The sequence below is a fragment of the Lepidochelys kempii genome, chromosome 8 (assembly GCF_965140285.1).
Source record: "Lepidochelys kempii isolate rLepKem1 chromosome 8, rLepKem1.hap1, whole genome shotgun sequence".
Lineage (NCBI taxonomy): Eukaryota > Metazoa > Chordata > Testudines > Cheloniidae > Lepidochelys > Lepidochelys kempii.
Window position 1 is genome coordinate 82,425,930 of NC_136387.1, and position 17,251 is coordinate 82,443,180.

Here is a 17,251-nt window from a genome sequence, read left to right on the forward strand (position 1 = left end):
TGTTGCCAAGAAGGCCAATGGCATTTTGGGATGTATAAGTAGGGGCATTGCCAGCAGATCGAGGGACGTGATCGTCCCCCTCTATTCGACATTGGTGAGGCCTCATCTGGAGTACTGTGTCCAGTTTTGGGCCTCACACTACAAGAAGGATGTGGATAAATTGGAAAGAGTCCAGCGAAGGGCAACAAAAATGGTTAGGGGTCTGGAACACATGACTTATGAGGAGAGGCTGAGGGAACTGGGATTGTTTAGTCTGCGGAAGAGAAGAATGAGGGGGGATTTGATAGCTGCTTTCAACTACCTGAGAGGTGGTTCCAGAGAGGATGGTTCTAGACTATTCTCAGTGGTGGAAGAGGACAGGACAAGGAGTAATGGTCTCAAGTTGCAGTGGGGGAGGTTTAGGTTGGATATTAGGAAAAACTTTTTCACTAGGAGGGTGGTGAAACACTGGAATGCGTTGCCTAGGGAGGTGGTGGAATCTCCTTCCTTAGAAGTTTTTAAGGTCAGGCTTGACAAAGCCCTGGCTGGGATGATTTAATTGGGGATGGGTCCTGCTTTTGAGCAGGGGGTTGGACTAGATGACCTACTGAGGTCCCTTCCAACCCTGATATTCTATGATTCTATAATAATTTTGCAAAGATCTTATGAAAGTCCGATAGAAACAGTGTGTGGAATGTTTCCAAGGATCTCTGTAGAGATTCCAAAGTGAACATGCCAATTTTCTATGGAGGTTTTAGAGACTATTCAGTACAATCATATATCTACTGGAATGTTCTCAGATGTTCACTCAAATACCTAAAAGTATTATATTGTCCTAAATGGACTATTTAAATGTAATTGGCAGGATAGGACACAACCCTTTAGCCACAAATATGGCAAGGATAAGAAATGTTTACAAACACAGCCTTTCGTTAAAACTGCTTGATGATGAAGGGAGATGGTTCGGCTCAGTTTGAAAAGCTACCAGACATTTGGATGTTTTTCCATAGTATCTGAATCTCTTTGCTTGAGAAATCAGGTTGGAAATCTCATGAGAACATTTAATCTTATGAGAACCCCAGGACATTCTGCTTACAGTTGGGTCAGTAATAATTTAAGAAGAGACTGTAATATTTCTTGCCGTATTTCACTTTTTTCACTTCCATTTGAAACTAGAAAGTGCAGAGGTGTGTAAGAACTCTCAGGAAACCTGTAGTCAGGCTTAAAATTCAGTGATGATTTCTGATGAAGGATCTAGTCAGTTATTTTTGTCTGAACTTCAGTATGCAAATGTACATATAACACACACATGTCCTGTGATCTTACCCTGAGAGGTTCTGAGTATTGGGAGTTGCAGGTTCTCTCAGAATAAGGCTCTCTCTCTGGATTTCAGTGCATATGTTTGTGAATAACTTTGCATCTTGATAACAAAACACTTTTGTAAAAATACATAATAATATTAAGAGCAAAATTTTCATTTTGCATACTGGGTCTCATGATGTTATTTCACTGGGTTTCTCCTTTGCAGGCAGAAGCTGGTACTGAGTGATGTGGAAAAACACTCCCCAGAAGTCCCATCAACAGAATTCCAGAAACGTGGATCACTTCGGTACCATTTTGGCAGTGAATTGCTTCAGCTTCCCTTCCAGTTATTCAAAATCAAAAACTTGGAAAGTCAGGTAAAATTAACTGCTGGAAGTAAATATTTTGCTGTAAATTGGTGCTGATGCATGTGGGAAAGGGAACATATTTGATCTTACTGTATATTTTAATTTTCTTGCAGATAGTGGAAAACCTGCGGTATCTGGTAGAGCACACACATGAGCGGGTTCCTAGTGATGCTCCACCAAAATTCCTGCAGCTGGTACAGCTTTTCCGGGCAGCAAATGATGATATCTATGAGTCAGTTTGGAAACAATTTTCTAGCCGGCCTGTATATAGGTAATAGTAACTTTAATTCTTAAAACTATGCTTGAAGATCTGAAATTAATGTGTTCGGATGCAGATCTGGAAAATGATCATTGTCTTTCCTATTGCAGGCGCTTGATTTTGGATATAATTCCTGCCATTTCCACTCAGAGTGCAATCAGATTCTTAAGGCATAAAATTGAAAGGAAAGAACTCAGTGACTTGGAAGGAGCTCAAGCAGTGCTTGTGGGCTTCCATTTAAGTACACCAACCCGTGATGTGATAGAGGAAGCTGTGGTAGGATGTTTTTACACTCTCTGTTCTTTCTTCATCAATTCTAGCATCCACTGTATTTACTCCTTTGGCAAGATTGCAAAGGTTGTGAAAATACAAAGCTTTTATATCCCCTAGTGAGGTTGAAAAGAGTTTATTTCCTGACTGTGTTGGCAGGGCGGAAGCAATCAAAGGGACATAGATGAAGCCAGAACGAAACAGTTGAATATTCTTAAGTGATGTCGTTTTAATGTTGCAGACTGATTTCTGGAATTCTTTTGTCCAAATTAACTTTATAGTTAGATCAAGATTGGTAACTCAGGGGCCTCACAACCAGCTAGACAGTAAGAAATACATGTTTTGCTTTATCGGAATATATTGGGTCTGATTGTCCTATCAAGACTGGTATAAATCAGAGTAATTCTGCTGAAGTCAAGGGAATTATGCCAGTCTGGAATGAACTTGTGTAAGAGTAGAATCAGGCTCGTTATAAAATTTTGTACATATTCTGCCCTTAGAAGCATATAGTCATTTCCTCTTAATTTCAATGAGAGCCATGCCTCTAAGAGCAAAACTTGGCCCTCTATGAATGTCAGCACAGACCAGTGATTAGATGTTCACCTATGGGGCAGAAAATGATGGATTCAAGTCTGATGTTAGCATATGGTTTCATGGTAAATATACCCATCAGTCTGAATTATTGGGATATATTTAGTATTCATCTTAGCTTTTTGTCCCTACAGTTCAGGCAATTATAAAACCACAAAGAACACTCATAGTTTTATGAATACTATGTGCTCCTCAGTTCTCAGTAAAATTCCCTACTAGGGTGATTTTTCACCCATTGGATTACAACAAGAACTTAATACCCAGATCAAAATCTGGAATTTCTCAGAGATACCACATGGTCACTATGTGAAATACAGTAACAGCCACTGATCAGCTAAGAAGCCAACCTTTCAGGGAATGTCAATTGCTATGCATTGCCTTTTCCTGCATGTGGATTTATATAAAATGTACATAAATGCAAAATAAAAATTAAATTATTTCTTGCTAGTGATGGTAATGTCCAAATATTTTCTCTCTAGCTCATCCTGAAAAAGACACATCCACGCTCAGATACTTTCCTTCACAGAATTGCCTATCTAGCCTATGGCTCATTGGTTCACAAGTACTGCTCCATTTCAGACTCCTGCCCTGAGTCAGCTCTCCAGGTACAAAGCCTGAATTTCTTTTATTTATTTTTTAAAGGAAAAATTGTAAATGAGACAATTAAGGTTGGAAGGACAAAGCATATCATTCTGGACGCTTTCATGGCACCTTTTATCTGAGGCTCTCAAAATGCTTTATAGTGAAGTCTCATGACACACTTCCATGGTACTGATAAATATAACCATGTAAGAGATGTGCAAATTAAGGAACACAAAGGTTAATTCGTTGCCTAAAGTCATGCAGTGAGTCAGTTGTAGAGCTAGGAACAGAACCCAGAAATCTTGGCACCCAGTCATCTACTTAAACCAATAGACTACACTGCCCACTGGCAATAATAATATCTAGCTCTTATACAGTGTTTTCCCTCAGTATATCTTAAAGTGCTTTGCAAAGGTGTTAAGTACCATTTTCCCCATTTTGCAGATAGGCAAACAGAAGCATAGAGGGCTAAACTGACTTGCACAAGGTCACCCAGAAGGCCAAGTGCAGAGCCAGGAATAGAACCCAGGTGTCCTGCACTGCAGTGTAGCACTCTTTCTCCACTAGGCTACACTGCCTCCCAGCTAATTAAGACAAATGTTACTGGGAAATGGGAAGTGTTTAAAGTAAAGCAAGGAGTCAGACAGGAAATGTTTTAAATTTGGATTTGCCTATTAGTATTATCCTGTGCAAGTTTTGAGCTAGATTAATAGATTAAAAATATGATGTCTTAAAAAACAAAAGTTGCTCTTTAGGCCTATCTGATGTATTGAAAAAATTCTATGATACTTTGGCTCTTTTCATTCAGCCCTTGTTTGTGCAGTCAGAAGAGTTATCTACCATGCAAGAGTTAGTTCTAGCCACACACTCAGAAATGACAGCTGTTTAGATCACAAGTACAAATGCTGCCCAGTGCCCTAAAAATGTTAGGGTTTTCTTGCTTTACAAGTAGCAGAATGAAATGGCCTGGTGGTCTCCCTATAAGTCCATGTTACTAAAACTGCCACTCCAGTTGGTAGATATTGGAACATTTATTAACCATCTCATAAAAGAGCCTAATGACAGAATGGGCCCAAAGACTAGCCTGACTTCTTGCATCTAGGGGGGGTTCTTAACCAGGGAAGGAAAGATTTTCAAATGAACCAATGCCAGGTTCCTAACTCGCATTGAAAGTCAATGGAATTGGGTCCTAACTGCCATTTTTGCCTTTATACATCTAACCCATCATGTTTAAGGTATATTGGTGAGGAACTGTGCACTGTTGCTGTCTATGCTGTACTTGTTCCAAGAACAAATTCACAACTTCAGTCTTCAGGGATAAACTTCCAGCAATTTCTATGAGCACTAAATGCAACTTAAAATACTTTCATTAAATTATCTGAACACACTAAAACTTCTCAGCCACCCCCTCAGGGTATGTCTACAGAACCGAACTGGAACTTAAACCCTCTTTTTGTTTTTCAGCCACTATATGATTTTGCAGCTGAAGCATCTGGCAGGGCTAAGGAGGAAGAAATGGTCCTGGCCCTGAAGGCCTTTGGGAATGTAGGACATCCAGCCATTCTAAAGCGCATCATGAAGTTTATGCCAGGATATGCACCTGGTGCTTCTGATCTCCCAGTCAGGGTTCAAATTAGTGCAGTGATGGCCCTGACAAACCTGGCCAAGAGAGACCCACGAAAGGTAAGGAAACAAAGAATCCCTCTTTAGCATGTGCTATAAGCTCAACGTGTTGTTTCTATTTGTTGCAAGACAGGGGTGGCATTTCATACATACATCTGGTGGTTTTCTTTACATTAGTTCCATTATTCATGAGTGGGAACCTCCAATTCCATATGACACATTCATCTTCAGTATTTCAGAATGCACGGAATAGCTTAGTATATGGATACGTTCATTATTCTGTTGTTGGGTTGTTATCAGCATTTGCATTTTAAAATCTTATTTTCCAAAGATACATGAGAGATAAGTTACAGATCAAAATGTATTTAGGGTTATTTCAACACTGGTGTCAGAGAGAACCCACAAAGCAAGGTTTTCCAAAGATTTATATTAACTATAGATTAAGTCAGGTTTCAGAGTAACAGCCGTGTTAGTCTGTATCCACAAAAAGAAAAGGAGTACTTGTGGCACCTTAGAGACTAACAAGTTTATTTGAGCATAAGCTTTCGTGAGCTACAGCTCACTGCATTGGATGAAGTGAGCTGTAGCTCACGAAAGCTTATGCTCAAATAAATTGGTTAGTCTCTAAGGTGCCACAAGTACTCCTTTTCTTTTTATAGATTAAGTGTCACATCTAATCATTAATCAGGGCCATATCTTAGATAGATATTGATATCTAATAGATACTGCAGATTTGAATCCTAATTATTAATGTATAGACATTGTGTGTGTTTAAGCCATAAACAGAACATTTATTAAATGTGACTTTTGTCTTTGAATTACATTCTGATCAGACAGCACAAAATAGTCTCTTACTCCACAGATCTGGCTTTACGGCTCCTCTCACCTGAAAACAGTCTTATTCTAAACCAGAAACCTTATGTTTTCAAGTTTTACTTACGTTCAAGATTCCTTTTTAATCACTCAGGGTGGAATATTGTTGTTTTCTTTTCTTTTTCTAAACAAAAAAAAAATTATACGGTTTTAATTAATCTTTACGTCAGCTTCACAACATCCCACTGAGGCTTTATCAGGGTTTCTGTTATACCCAATTTTTGTACATGTTGTCTTGATCCCATATATTGGCTCCAGGGTTAGCCGCTCCAGGGTGTGTTTTTAGCAGAAAAAATAAGGAAACAGCTGCTAGGTTACATGAGATATATAAGCAGGGAGATGGGGGTTGAGCCATGGTTTCTTCTTCAGTGGAAAAGAAAAAGCTGCTTTGGTGTTTCAAAGCAGTACTGTGGCTGTGATTCCCCCTGAGCCCAGCACTCCTCATGTGGCCGAGGCAGTTATTTCATTACATTTATTATGCACTTTCTGGAAAAACCCTAATGTGACGTATTTTAATGCCCATGACTGGGTGTTCCACTGTATGAGAAACAATGGGATCCCAGGTTTGTGGTTTACTACACACACAAATTTGCACTAATCATTCCTACCAAGTGCCCTTTCATTTCATTGCTTAATTTGAAATAGTTGTGTACATTTTGGAAATATTTGCATCCTTGTAGTCACTTTTATTTTAACATTTGCTAATCCACATCATTGAGTTAACATCAGGTCAGTTAGAGCTTGAGCATTAAAGTACTTTGGATCAAGCTGAGAATCTACAAGTATCTATGTGGGGAAGAGATTTCTGATAGTAGAAGGGCTGCTCAGTCTAGCAGACAAAGCTATAATGAGATCCAGTGGCTGGAAGTTGAAGCTAGACAAATTCAAACTAAAAATAAAGGCACATTCAGGGTAACTAACCACTGGAACAACTTACAAGGTAGGTGGTGGGTTCTTCATCACTTGAAGTCTTTAAGCCAAGATTGACTAGCTTTTTAAAGGAATTGCTATAGCTCAAACAGAAGTTCTGGGTTTCATGCAAAATGCATTGGATGAGGTCCTTTGGCCCGATAAGGTCAAACTAGATGGTCATAATGGTCCCTTCTGAACTTAAAATTATGAACTTTGTTGCCACATTACTTGCAAGAATTAAATGGAAAAAATAAAGCATGGATTTTATTTCTAACACAAGACTTGTACTGCAGTTATGGTAAAGGATGGGAAAAGATGAATAGTTAATTGCAAATGTTCAAACATACAGAAACTTAAAATTCTATTTCCTATTTTCAGGTACAAGATATTACCCTGGAGTTGTTCCTAAACCACAAAATTAATCCTCAAGTCCGAATGATTGCTGCATTTGTTCTGCTTCAAACCAAACCAGGTCTTCCTGTCTTGGTGACTTTAGCTAATGCTATGCTAAAAGAACCTAGCATGCAAGTGGCAAGTTTCATCTTTACTTCCCTGAGGGCTCTGGGCACAAGTACAGCTCCGGATCTCCAAGTCGTGTAAGGGGACTACACATTATTTCTCTAAAAAAGAAACTTGCTTTCCTGCTAACTGCAACAGAGACGTTAATATGGTACAATTCACTGAATCTTTCAGGGCTTCTGCCTGCAGAATGGCTATCAGAATACTCAGCCCCAAACTTGACAGACCTGGCTATCGGTTCAGCAAAGTTTTCCGCTTTAGTATGTTTAGAGGTAAGGCTCCGATTTCTCCAACTATATTAATCACCTGTAGGCTTTGAAATAAAATATACATAAGTTAAGGGTCGGGGGAAGCATAGAAGCCATGGGCCCAGTTCTATAGATTCCTGAACTGCTTGTCAGTTGCACATTGCACCTGCAAATTCTTCCATCATCAGGAATATGATGCCATAGCTAAGGATCTTCCTTTTAAAGAAATTTATATACATGTGCATTTTACGTTGTACACAGCCAGCCCAATATAGCTTCCATGATGGGCTAGGAACAATGCAAACATAGGCCAAGTTTTCAAACCATGGTTGGGCACCAAAACTGAATATAAGTGGTCTGATTTCTAAAAGTGCTGAGCCTCCACAACTCCCCCTGAATTCAAATGCAGCTGTGAATGTTCAACACTTCTGAAAATAGGTGCCCATATTTAAGCATTCAAGTTTGAAAATATTCAGACACAAACATTTCTTTTTCCCATGAACAACTAAGATTTACGTCCACAGCTTTTGCTTGCACCATCATACCCTTAATTCCCCTGTACAATACAGTAGATCCATGCATGGAATCCTATTGATATGCCACTCCTGTCCATGGGAGTTTCATGCACAGGTCATAGGCAATGTATGGCCGTTAGCTGTATGAAGAGAGAGAGCATGATAAGAAGACACATGCTTGCTCAACCAAATTCTAGCTATTTTCATGCAAGTTATATTTTATAATGGCGATTATTTAAGTGGTGCCCCCGTACAAATGACCATGACAGCCCCAACAATTTGGCATACGTAGCTGGCAGACTAGGGGACTTATATCTATAAACACAGTCCCTCTGTATTTGGATGTTTTTATCACTTTTGTAACTCATCAGGATATTTAAAGCTACTTTTGTAAAAAATCAATGAAAAACAAGTCTTTGAAACATTCTAAACCTAGAGTGATAACTGTAGATGTATTTTGTTGTTATTGAGTATTATTAATTTATTATTATTATTATGTTATTATTTTATTGCAAAGCCTTGGTAGTGTTTGTTATTGCTCTGCCTTTATTTCATGTATTTTACATGACCATTTAATCTGCTCTACAATGAAAATAAGTATAGTACACACCACAGCGACCACAGTAATATATGATACACATGTTTGCTACCTTGGAGATGCAGACAGAGAGTGGCTGAAGAAATACAGTCACTAATACGTGCTATGTGAACTTTTGTACTTTTTAAAATGCATTCAGGGAGATACTCTAAAAATTATTACAGAATTAAATAAAACACATATATTAATATTTTAGGGTTTCATTTTTTTGAGCATTGCTTTTTGTCAGCACTGTTTTTTTCTATCAGTCTCTCAGTCTTCCTCGAGATATGTCATCTAGTCAGATAAATTTATATGTATCCACATCTCTCTAGCTATAATGGCTACAGTGCATCATATGACTGTGCCGACACGATTTTCCATTGGTAAATATTGGTAAATACCTTCTCAGAAAACTAAAAATATTTGATACTCAAGCTGTATGAGTTACTGACACACACTGATGCTCTCTTCAAGTTAATACATTTTGTGTAATCATCTAATCATTTATAAGCAGCAATTCTTATTAAGCGTCAGTAGGAGCAATGTTTGGATTAACAACAAGATTTCATGGCCTAGAATGTAGACAATATGCACCTGTAATACACTGGCTAAGTGTCATGTCCTACATCAGTGACTGGTTCATATAAAGGATAATAGAGTACTAATGCTACTAGCTAATGGACCTATCTCAATTGGTAGAGACCTGTGTTTCTGGCATTGAAAGCCCCAGATTTACTCCTTAGTGGGTGATCCAATGTGGGATCATTACACACTAAAATGACATCTCTTGGCTGTATTGAGAACAGTATGAAAATTATAGCTCCTGATGGCTTAGTTTGTTGCCTCCAGTCCTTTCTCCATTAGATTCCTGTGTTATGTAGTGGGATTGCAGCAACATAGGGTCTCGGTAAAGTTTATTCAACTTTGTGCTACATTGTTGGTGTTGTCTGGTCCTAAAGCCAGTTTAACCAGTATGTCAAGTATAATTCCAAAGTAAGGGTGATCCTCCAGTGGCAGAGATCTAACATAGGAGTTCTTCAGCCACTCATACTAGCCGCTGCTGGTGTAACAAGGGAAGAGTGGACATAGCTGGAGGAACGGAGGTGTAGTAGGGATGCTCCTGTGATATCCTGGTTCTCACATATGGTTTTGGTCTTGTGGTTGAAGCCCAGCTTTTTTAGAAGAACCTTGAGGCTGCTTTCACACAGCACAGGGACTAAACTGGACAGAGCTGCACCAAGATCAAGGGAGTGCAAAGATGAGCTTTAAACCACCTTAGCACAGAACCATCCGACAGATTAACCATGCCCTAGTATCTGCCCCATTGTGCATGATAAAGCTAAAGAACAGGAAATACATATAAATTACATTGCTCTGTATTTACTAGACAGTTAACAATTACTGAGCAATTAGTGCCACTTCATGTAAGGAGTTACAACATTTATTACTAGATGTATTTAACTGCCTTAGAGTAATTTGGGAGACACATCTACACCTCACCATCTGTCCTGATAGGACATCTATATCACTTTCCCTGAACTGTTAGCAAAGGATGGCAAATCTGTTTCAATTCCTGATCCCCATTGTCAAGTTACATTGAATGATGTCTTGTAAATGCACCTCATAAGCTGATGTTACAGAATCTGACCGGATGTAAATGATATAGCAGAAGCAATTGAAAAAATAGAATAATTGCTATGCAAGGAGCAGGGGAGTTGTAATTTTGTCCATTAATAGTTCAGATATGCAGAATATTCTGTTTATGACAGTTTTATGCCATCAGTTTTATTACTGGGACTTCTGGCCTCTCTCATGTCATGCTGTATTGCTCATATTATGCAATAAGTAAATTGATACAGTCTGCACTCTGTGGTTTTAAAAACTAACTGAGCTTGCGTTTTACTGTATATTTTCCTTTCTCTTTAGAGTCTCTTATGATTGGAATGGCAGCCCAATTTTTGACACTGAATAATGTAGGCAGCATATTCCCATCAATAGCATTGTCCAAATTCAGGGCCCATTTCGTTGGACACATTGCTGAACCTTTGGAGGTAAATGGGCGTTCCCACAATTTTTCTCTGATTAATATCACTGTTTTGTTATCCCTCCCACACTTCTTTTTTCATTTATGATTTACTTCTTTACACAGGTGGGACTGAGAGCTGAAAGACTGCAGGAGATGTTAGCGAAAAGACACTTACCTGACAGTGATTCTGACAGTGCATTTGATGTGAGGGAAGTTCTGAAAACGGTGCGTTTGCAGGAAAAAAATGTAGTAAGGGGTTAATCCTACCAACGCCAGGAACATTCTAACAAACTTCTTGTCACGCAGCTCTCTGACTGGAAGGCACAGACCAGTGATAAACCTCTTGCGGCAGGCTACATGAAGATGTTTGGACAAGAAATCTTCTTTGGTGCACTTGATAAGGATTCCATGCAAACTCTATTGCAGGTAGCTCTTTGATAGTACCTTCAGACCCATGATCAAACGGCTTAAAATACTGTTTCTTTTTTTTTCTCTTTCCTTTTTTTTTTTTAACTTTACACTCATGAGATGTTTTGCTGTAAGGATTTGATCATGTACAATAAGTTCAAACTTTGATCAACAGTAATTATTATCACTGCTGGCAGATTTTCTCCTGGAGCATAATTTGTGACATGTACTATGTTATTCAAGTTCTACTTATTTAAACAGGGCAAATCTATAATTGCAGGCAATGTATGGACCAGAAGAAAAAATTCCCTCAATAAAAAGATTCATAAATCATCTTCAAAGTGGTGTAGGGATCCAGTGGTCAAAAGCTTTGTTGTCTGCAGAAATCCGTCGCATTGTGCCTACGTGTATTGGATTCCCAATGGAGACAAGCTTGTATCATGCTTCTTTCACAAATGTTGCAGGAAGTGGTAAGGCAAATTGAAAAGCAAGTGGCATGCAGGACTTCTAGGTATTTTTTACATGGATTCATGTTCTTTTCTTTCTTTACAATAGTTCAAGCACAGATTTCACCAACTCCAAGTTCCGATTTCAAACTGGCTGACTTACTTAATGCCAATATTAAAGTGCGATCCAAGCTGACCCTAAGGTAAAAATTTAGTAGAAAATAAAATGATCATATTTCCAAATGCACAGGGCAGTTGTAAGTATCTGTTAACTCTTTACTGTATGCATGCAACTTCACCATGTTGTTCTAATTTTTCAGCATGGTCAAGGACATGATCTTTGTAATGGGAACTAATACACACCTGTTCCAAGCTGGATTGGAGGCACATGCTAAAGTGAATGTAAATCTCCCTATGAACATTGCAGCTACTGTGAATATTAAGGATAAGAATTTCAAATTGGAAATCCCACCATGCAGCCAGGAAACTGATGTCATTACTCTAAGGTAAGCTGCATCTGTTTTACGATTGGGATTTCTGAACTTTCTCATATCAGGTTATATCAGTTTGGTGATATTATATTATCTTCCTATGTAGTAATGCAGAAAGGAATCTTTTGAAAATAAAATGCATTTCCTTTTTAGGAATCACCCCATGCAAATAATTTGGCTGACTGGCACTCTCCGGCATTACTTACTTATTATAGAATAAATGCCTTGAATCAAAAATTATGCTTAAATAAATGCCACTTCTCTCCAGTGGTCTTCACTTGCTTTTCTCTTTTAAACCACCTTTAGGCCCAAGCTGTTTATAACATTCATTTCATCATTTTTCTCTCAAATAACTACACAATATAAGGTTAGGTTTAAGCAGAATAAATCCCATTGATTATAATGGGAACACATTGCTAATCACACATACACACACACACACATTCAGTGTTTTAAAATTGTCCAGCATTTGGCATTTCTTGTGTTTTAATCTGGTTTTCCTGTGGTGGGCATTTGATCTTCTTGCCTCATAGGTCTACTTGATTTACTACCATTGCATGCAACTGCAAAACACTCTGGAAAACTATTGTAGCCCGATGCCAAAGAGGCAAAAACAGATAGAAATACAAAGAGAGGCAGGGAATAAAAAAAGAGTGTGTCCAAGGAATCAAAGCAGCAGACCAAAGCTTAGGAAAATGTTCACATTCAAAAAACACAGAAAGCCAGGCTGAAAATTCATCACAAAGGAAAAAGTGCCACCACCAACAGAAATCTACAATGCCCAGAAATGTTAACAAGTTTCTGTTCTAGGAATATGGCAGCGACAAAAGAATTCAGTGTTTGACCCCCCTGAAGTTAGCATTCATGGCTGCTGGCTCCTGGAAGCTCTGCAGGCCTCTTCAGTTTAGCAGCCATGGAGGCTGATCATTATTTGCCCTTAAAAGTCCCCTCTCCCTGTTATGATCACAAACTTTCTTCTTAGGCATTCTGTATTACACCCTCCTCCAAGGATGAATCTTTCACTCCATCAAGAGTGATCATAACCAGGTTCCCCACAATGATTTTGGGGGTTCCAGTGAACATGCTCAGGAAGCACTCCAGGTGCCTAAACAGAGGGGTGAGTTCTTCCACAGTTGACAGATCATCAGTTATCTGTGCAAGAGCTTCAAAGGAGCCATGGCCCAAAGTTATTTGTTCAGTCTCTTGCATGGACCACATGTCTGTTCCTGAATTCAGCTAGAAAGGGATATTTATGCCAAACACGCTCAGTAGGTCCCAGTGTGGGACAGGTTAAAGGGAATATTAAAGAAATAAATAATAATAATGAATATTAATAATAATGCTAAACATTTACCTGGAGCTTCAAATTGTTATACAAACTTTAACTAACATACAACACTCCTGCAAAACAAGTAAAAGTTATTTTCCCTGTCTGTCAGAAAAGGAAACTGAGACACAGAAATGTGAGCCAGGTCAGAAAGTGAGCCAGCATTAGGACTGTGGGATTAGAATTCCTATTCAAACCACTTCCCCTTGCTCACCTCTAAGTATCACAGCACAGTAATTTATATGTCACCTGAAATAATCTTAGATAGAAATAATTAGATAATGCCTAATCAAACATTTAAATTAATGGTATAGACTCTAGCAAAGATGAGCAAAGTTTTACCACCATCAGTTTTTCTTATGCTTATAAAAGCATTTCAAAACTATGCTACAAAACAAGTGAGTAATGGCATATGCACTCAGAATGAAACAATGTGCACATAAGGGGAATGATTAGAGAACAGAACATTGAACCATGTCACCAAAGTACTTCTGAAACAAGTAAAATCTTAAAGGTAAGAGGATAAATATTAAGCCAATATATGGAGAATTAGCAGGAAACCTTAATTTAATATGTATTTGTTTTGCATGATATTTTGAATAATTCAATGCTTCCTGTCAAGTTATAAGAAATCTATTGGATTCAATATTTTGGAAATGTTCTGACACTGTTTACCTAGTTAGCTTTGTAGCCTCTGTTAAAGAAACCACTGGGAATGGTTCTAAAGGGGAAGCTGAGAAGTTGGAAGCGTTTGCTCTTTAGACCATTTTTGAGCGGCCTTCATAATTAAACTATATTTTACAATATGGCACTTTGACTCATCCTTTATGGACTTCACAGTAGTGAGCTAACTAGGAATCATAGAAACACAGGGCTGAAAGAGACCTTAAAAGGTCACTTAGTCCAACCAACCTGCACTGAGACCTTACTGTGACATTACAGATAGTGACAAGATAATTGGCTGCATGGGGAAGCTAGCATTACTATCTCCTGGCACCCATGCTTTGAGAGCAACCAGACTTCCGTGCGGATGTAACTGTGAGGAAAATCTGGTTCAATATTATCAAGGCTGGTACATTATATCTGTGAGAATTGTGAGATGCATGAGACTCCAGCAGCAAATAAAAACCCAGATGAGAAATCACTGACTTCTGAAGAATTGGTTTAAAGTGTTGATGATAAAGACACTGAAGCCCCAAGACAAGACGGTAAATTTAGGACTCAGACTCCCTTTTCAACACATATCACAACTACCCATTAATAATACTACATGAAAAATACAAAGCATTGCTTCAATCCAATCCAATCAAAATTAAACTGAATTTGAGAAATAATACAAATCCTAGGTATTTTTAAAACCTTTTTCACACACTTATTGGGCTTTGCATATTTATTGGTATTATATTCAGCTTGCCAGCAAATGGCCACTTAAAAACATATTTTTTCCTGTAACATTTACAGGAAGAAATGTAAATAAGCTTTGGGGGAAATCAGAGCCTTGTGCTTAAAGTATATATATGGAGAGATGCCAGAGAATGCACTACACACTTTGAAAATGTATCTCATATTCATAATGACAAGCTATTGAAATATATACATTCACTTGAATAATGCTGTGTCCCAGTTTTTAAAAAATTGTATGTTGGCCTGGCAGACATTGCTTCACAGGAGCCTCTTATAAATAAGATTAATGACAGAATTGCAGAAGTTTATGTGACATGGGATAATTTCACTCTCCTAGAAAGGAGCACACAAGTATGCCAATGTGTGGTGCAAGACATTGCTTGGGAGATGTGGTGTGCGCGTGTGGGAGGGAAGTGCCATACCTGTTCAAGACTTTATTTTTGTAACATTCTTGTGCCAGATTCTGAATTAATTTTTCCTGGTATTAATGAGGAGTAATTCTGTGGATTTCAGCTGAGGTACTTTGGCTTTTCACTGGTGCACATGAGATCAGAATTTGGCCATAGGTTTGTTACTTGCGTATCATTTTTGTAGTTCTTATAGGTAGTGTCATAACCTTGTTTTAAAATTAATAAAGACTTTTTTTAATAATGAAACGTATTTATATATAGCTCTTTTTTCCCCCTATGCTAAGTACTTAGGACAACACTCGCTGCTGACATAAACGAGCCCACTTCAACAGAATTGCGCCCCCGCCCCCCCAGCCCCCCGCCCACACACATATTGAATTTGGCTGCTATTATATCACAGATAAATGAACAGCTTCTTCTCTTATCCAAGAATACACTAATACATATATTGGAAAAATCTCCCTTTTATTTTCTCCCTTGTGTGAGGATCACAGAGAACAGATTCTTTCATACCCTAGCTGTAGGCCCTCTTTGTAACTGGTTTTTTTCTTGTTAAAGAGCCAGAGCTGGCTCTTGCAGCCTGTTTTTACTGTGCTGTGTGATTCTGCAGACATTGACACGTGTCACCTCTGATGCAGCTGCATTGTCAGCTCTCTGAGCACAACAGGGAGGAATTGATCTGCCGCTTTCATTAGGTGGCAGGAGTAGACTATTGGCATAAAAAAATAATACTTAAAAAAAAAAAAAAGGAATAGGAGAGCGTTGTGCCTGGAGACCCAGCCTGCTGTTCAGTGGTCATTTAAATTATTGAATGGGACTGAAATAAAAGCCACTTGCTTTTTCTTTTGTCCCCCTTATCCAGATGAGCCATCTGAATTGCATGTTGATTTGTATTTTCTTTTATCCACTCCGCTTGTTAGGAAGAATATTTCACTTCAGATTCCACTCTTCAAGGTTCTACTCACTCTCGGCATGGAGCATTGCTGTCATGTCCTTATCTAAAACTGAAGAGCAGGAAAAGCAAACAAAGCCCCCCTGGGTGACACATGTTTTATTGAGGTGTTCCACATGAAGTGCAATTGTGTGCTTTACAGTGCACAGCAGCATGGCAACAGTCTTCAAGAGGAAGAGAGCACCATCAAATGAATACAAATTCACCTTTCAAATAGGGGAGATTGAGAGCTCTCAGACTTTCACACAGTGTGGACCTCATTATAATAGAGATCATCTCATAGGCCATCTCTCCATTTGCAGTCAGGCAGGCCACCTCCTCTCATTCACAATCCCATAACAACCCTGTGGTAGCTACAGCTATTGCTGACATGAAAAAGAAACGTTAGGAGCATACATAAGGTATTTTTAGTTGTATTTTAATGTTATTAAACAGCTAGAAATAAAGAGCAAGCACCAGAGGTAAGATCCTCATCTCTGTGTGAGCCCCCTTACACCAAGTAAAAGGGCTGGAGAGGTGTAAAGAGACTTTAAAAGCCCCACATCTGGGTGGAGGAGGATTCTCCCGGTCATGGAGCAGCACAGGATTGGGAAGGCACAAAGGTGGCTTAAAGCCACCTCAGCCCCCCTCTCATTCTGAGCCTCTGAAAGGTGCAATACAGAATCTCATCCCACGTTACTAGTACCAGATCCAAGTGCCCATGGACCACCAGCAGTCCATAGACCACATCTTAGGAACCTCTGTACCGAATATTACTATGTAAATAAAGTTCTGATGATCTGGGGAAAGCAGTGATTCTAGCAATAATGCAGTTGCAGCAAGTTGCGGATGTCTTATTCAGGTGACTCTTGGTGCCTCTCTTCAACGGCATTGTTAATATATGTCACACAAGAATTTACATTTCATGGCATACTTTCCCTGGTGTTTATTATTTTAATGATAAAAAAGAGAGAATGAAGTAACCATTTAGTAACAAGTATCCCAAGTGTGTCTTTTCTAGGCTATGTAAAATTTTGAAAATTAAAAAGGTTTCAGAGGAACAGCCGTGTTAGTCTGTATTCGCAAAAAGAAAAGGAGTACTTGTGGCACCTTAGAGACTAACCAATTTATTTGAGCATGAGCTTTCGTGAGCTACAGCTCACTTCATCTGATGAAGTGAGCTGTAG

General features: G+C 38.7%; 1 protein-coding gene across 1 annotated transcript in view; it reads left to right on the forward strand.

Moving 5' to 3' along the window:
* LOC140916576 (vitellogenin-1) overlaps positions 1 to 17,251 on the forward strand; it is a 44,482-nt gene that overhangs the window by 8,172 nt on the left and 19,059 nt on the right. Inside the window, exons 7-19 of the mRNA XM_073358233.2 lie at positions 1,508 to 1,658; positions 1,763 to 1,920; positions 2,019 to 2,184; positions 3,249 to 3,374; positions 4,816 to 5,034; positions 7,138 to 7,355; positions 7,453 to 7,550; positions 10,548 to 10,672; positions 10,771 to 10,872; positions 10,954 to 11,073; positions 11,336 to 11,525; positions 11,611 to 11,704; positions 11,822 to 12,007. Coding sequence (XP_073214334.2) covers positions 1,508 to 1,658; positions 1,763 to 1,920; positions 2,019 to 2,184; positions 3,249 to 3,374; positions 4,816 to 5,034; positions 7,138 to 7,355; positions 7,453 to 7,550; positions 10,548 to 10,672; positions 10,771 to 10,872; positions 10,954 to 11,073; positions 11,336 to 11,525; positions 11,611 to 11,704; positions 11,822 to 12,007 — 1,953 coding nt within the window. The remainder of the gene's footprint in view (positions 1 to 1,507; positions 1,659 to 1,762; positions 1,921 to 2,018; positions 2,185 to 3,248; positions 3,375 to 4,815; positions 5,035 to 7,137; positions 7,356 to 7,452; positions 7,551 to 10,547; positions 10,673 to 10,770; positions 10,873 to 10,953; positions 11,074 to 11,335; positions 11,526 to 11,610; positions 11,705 to 11,821; positions 12,008 to 17,251) is intronic.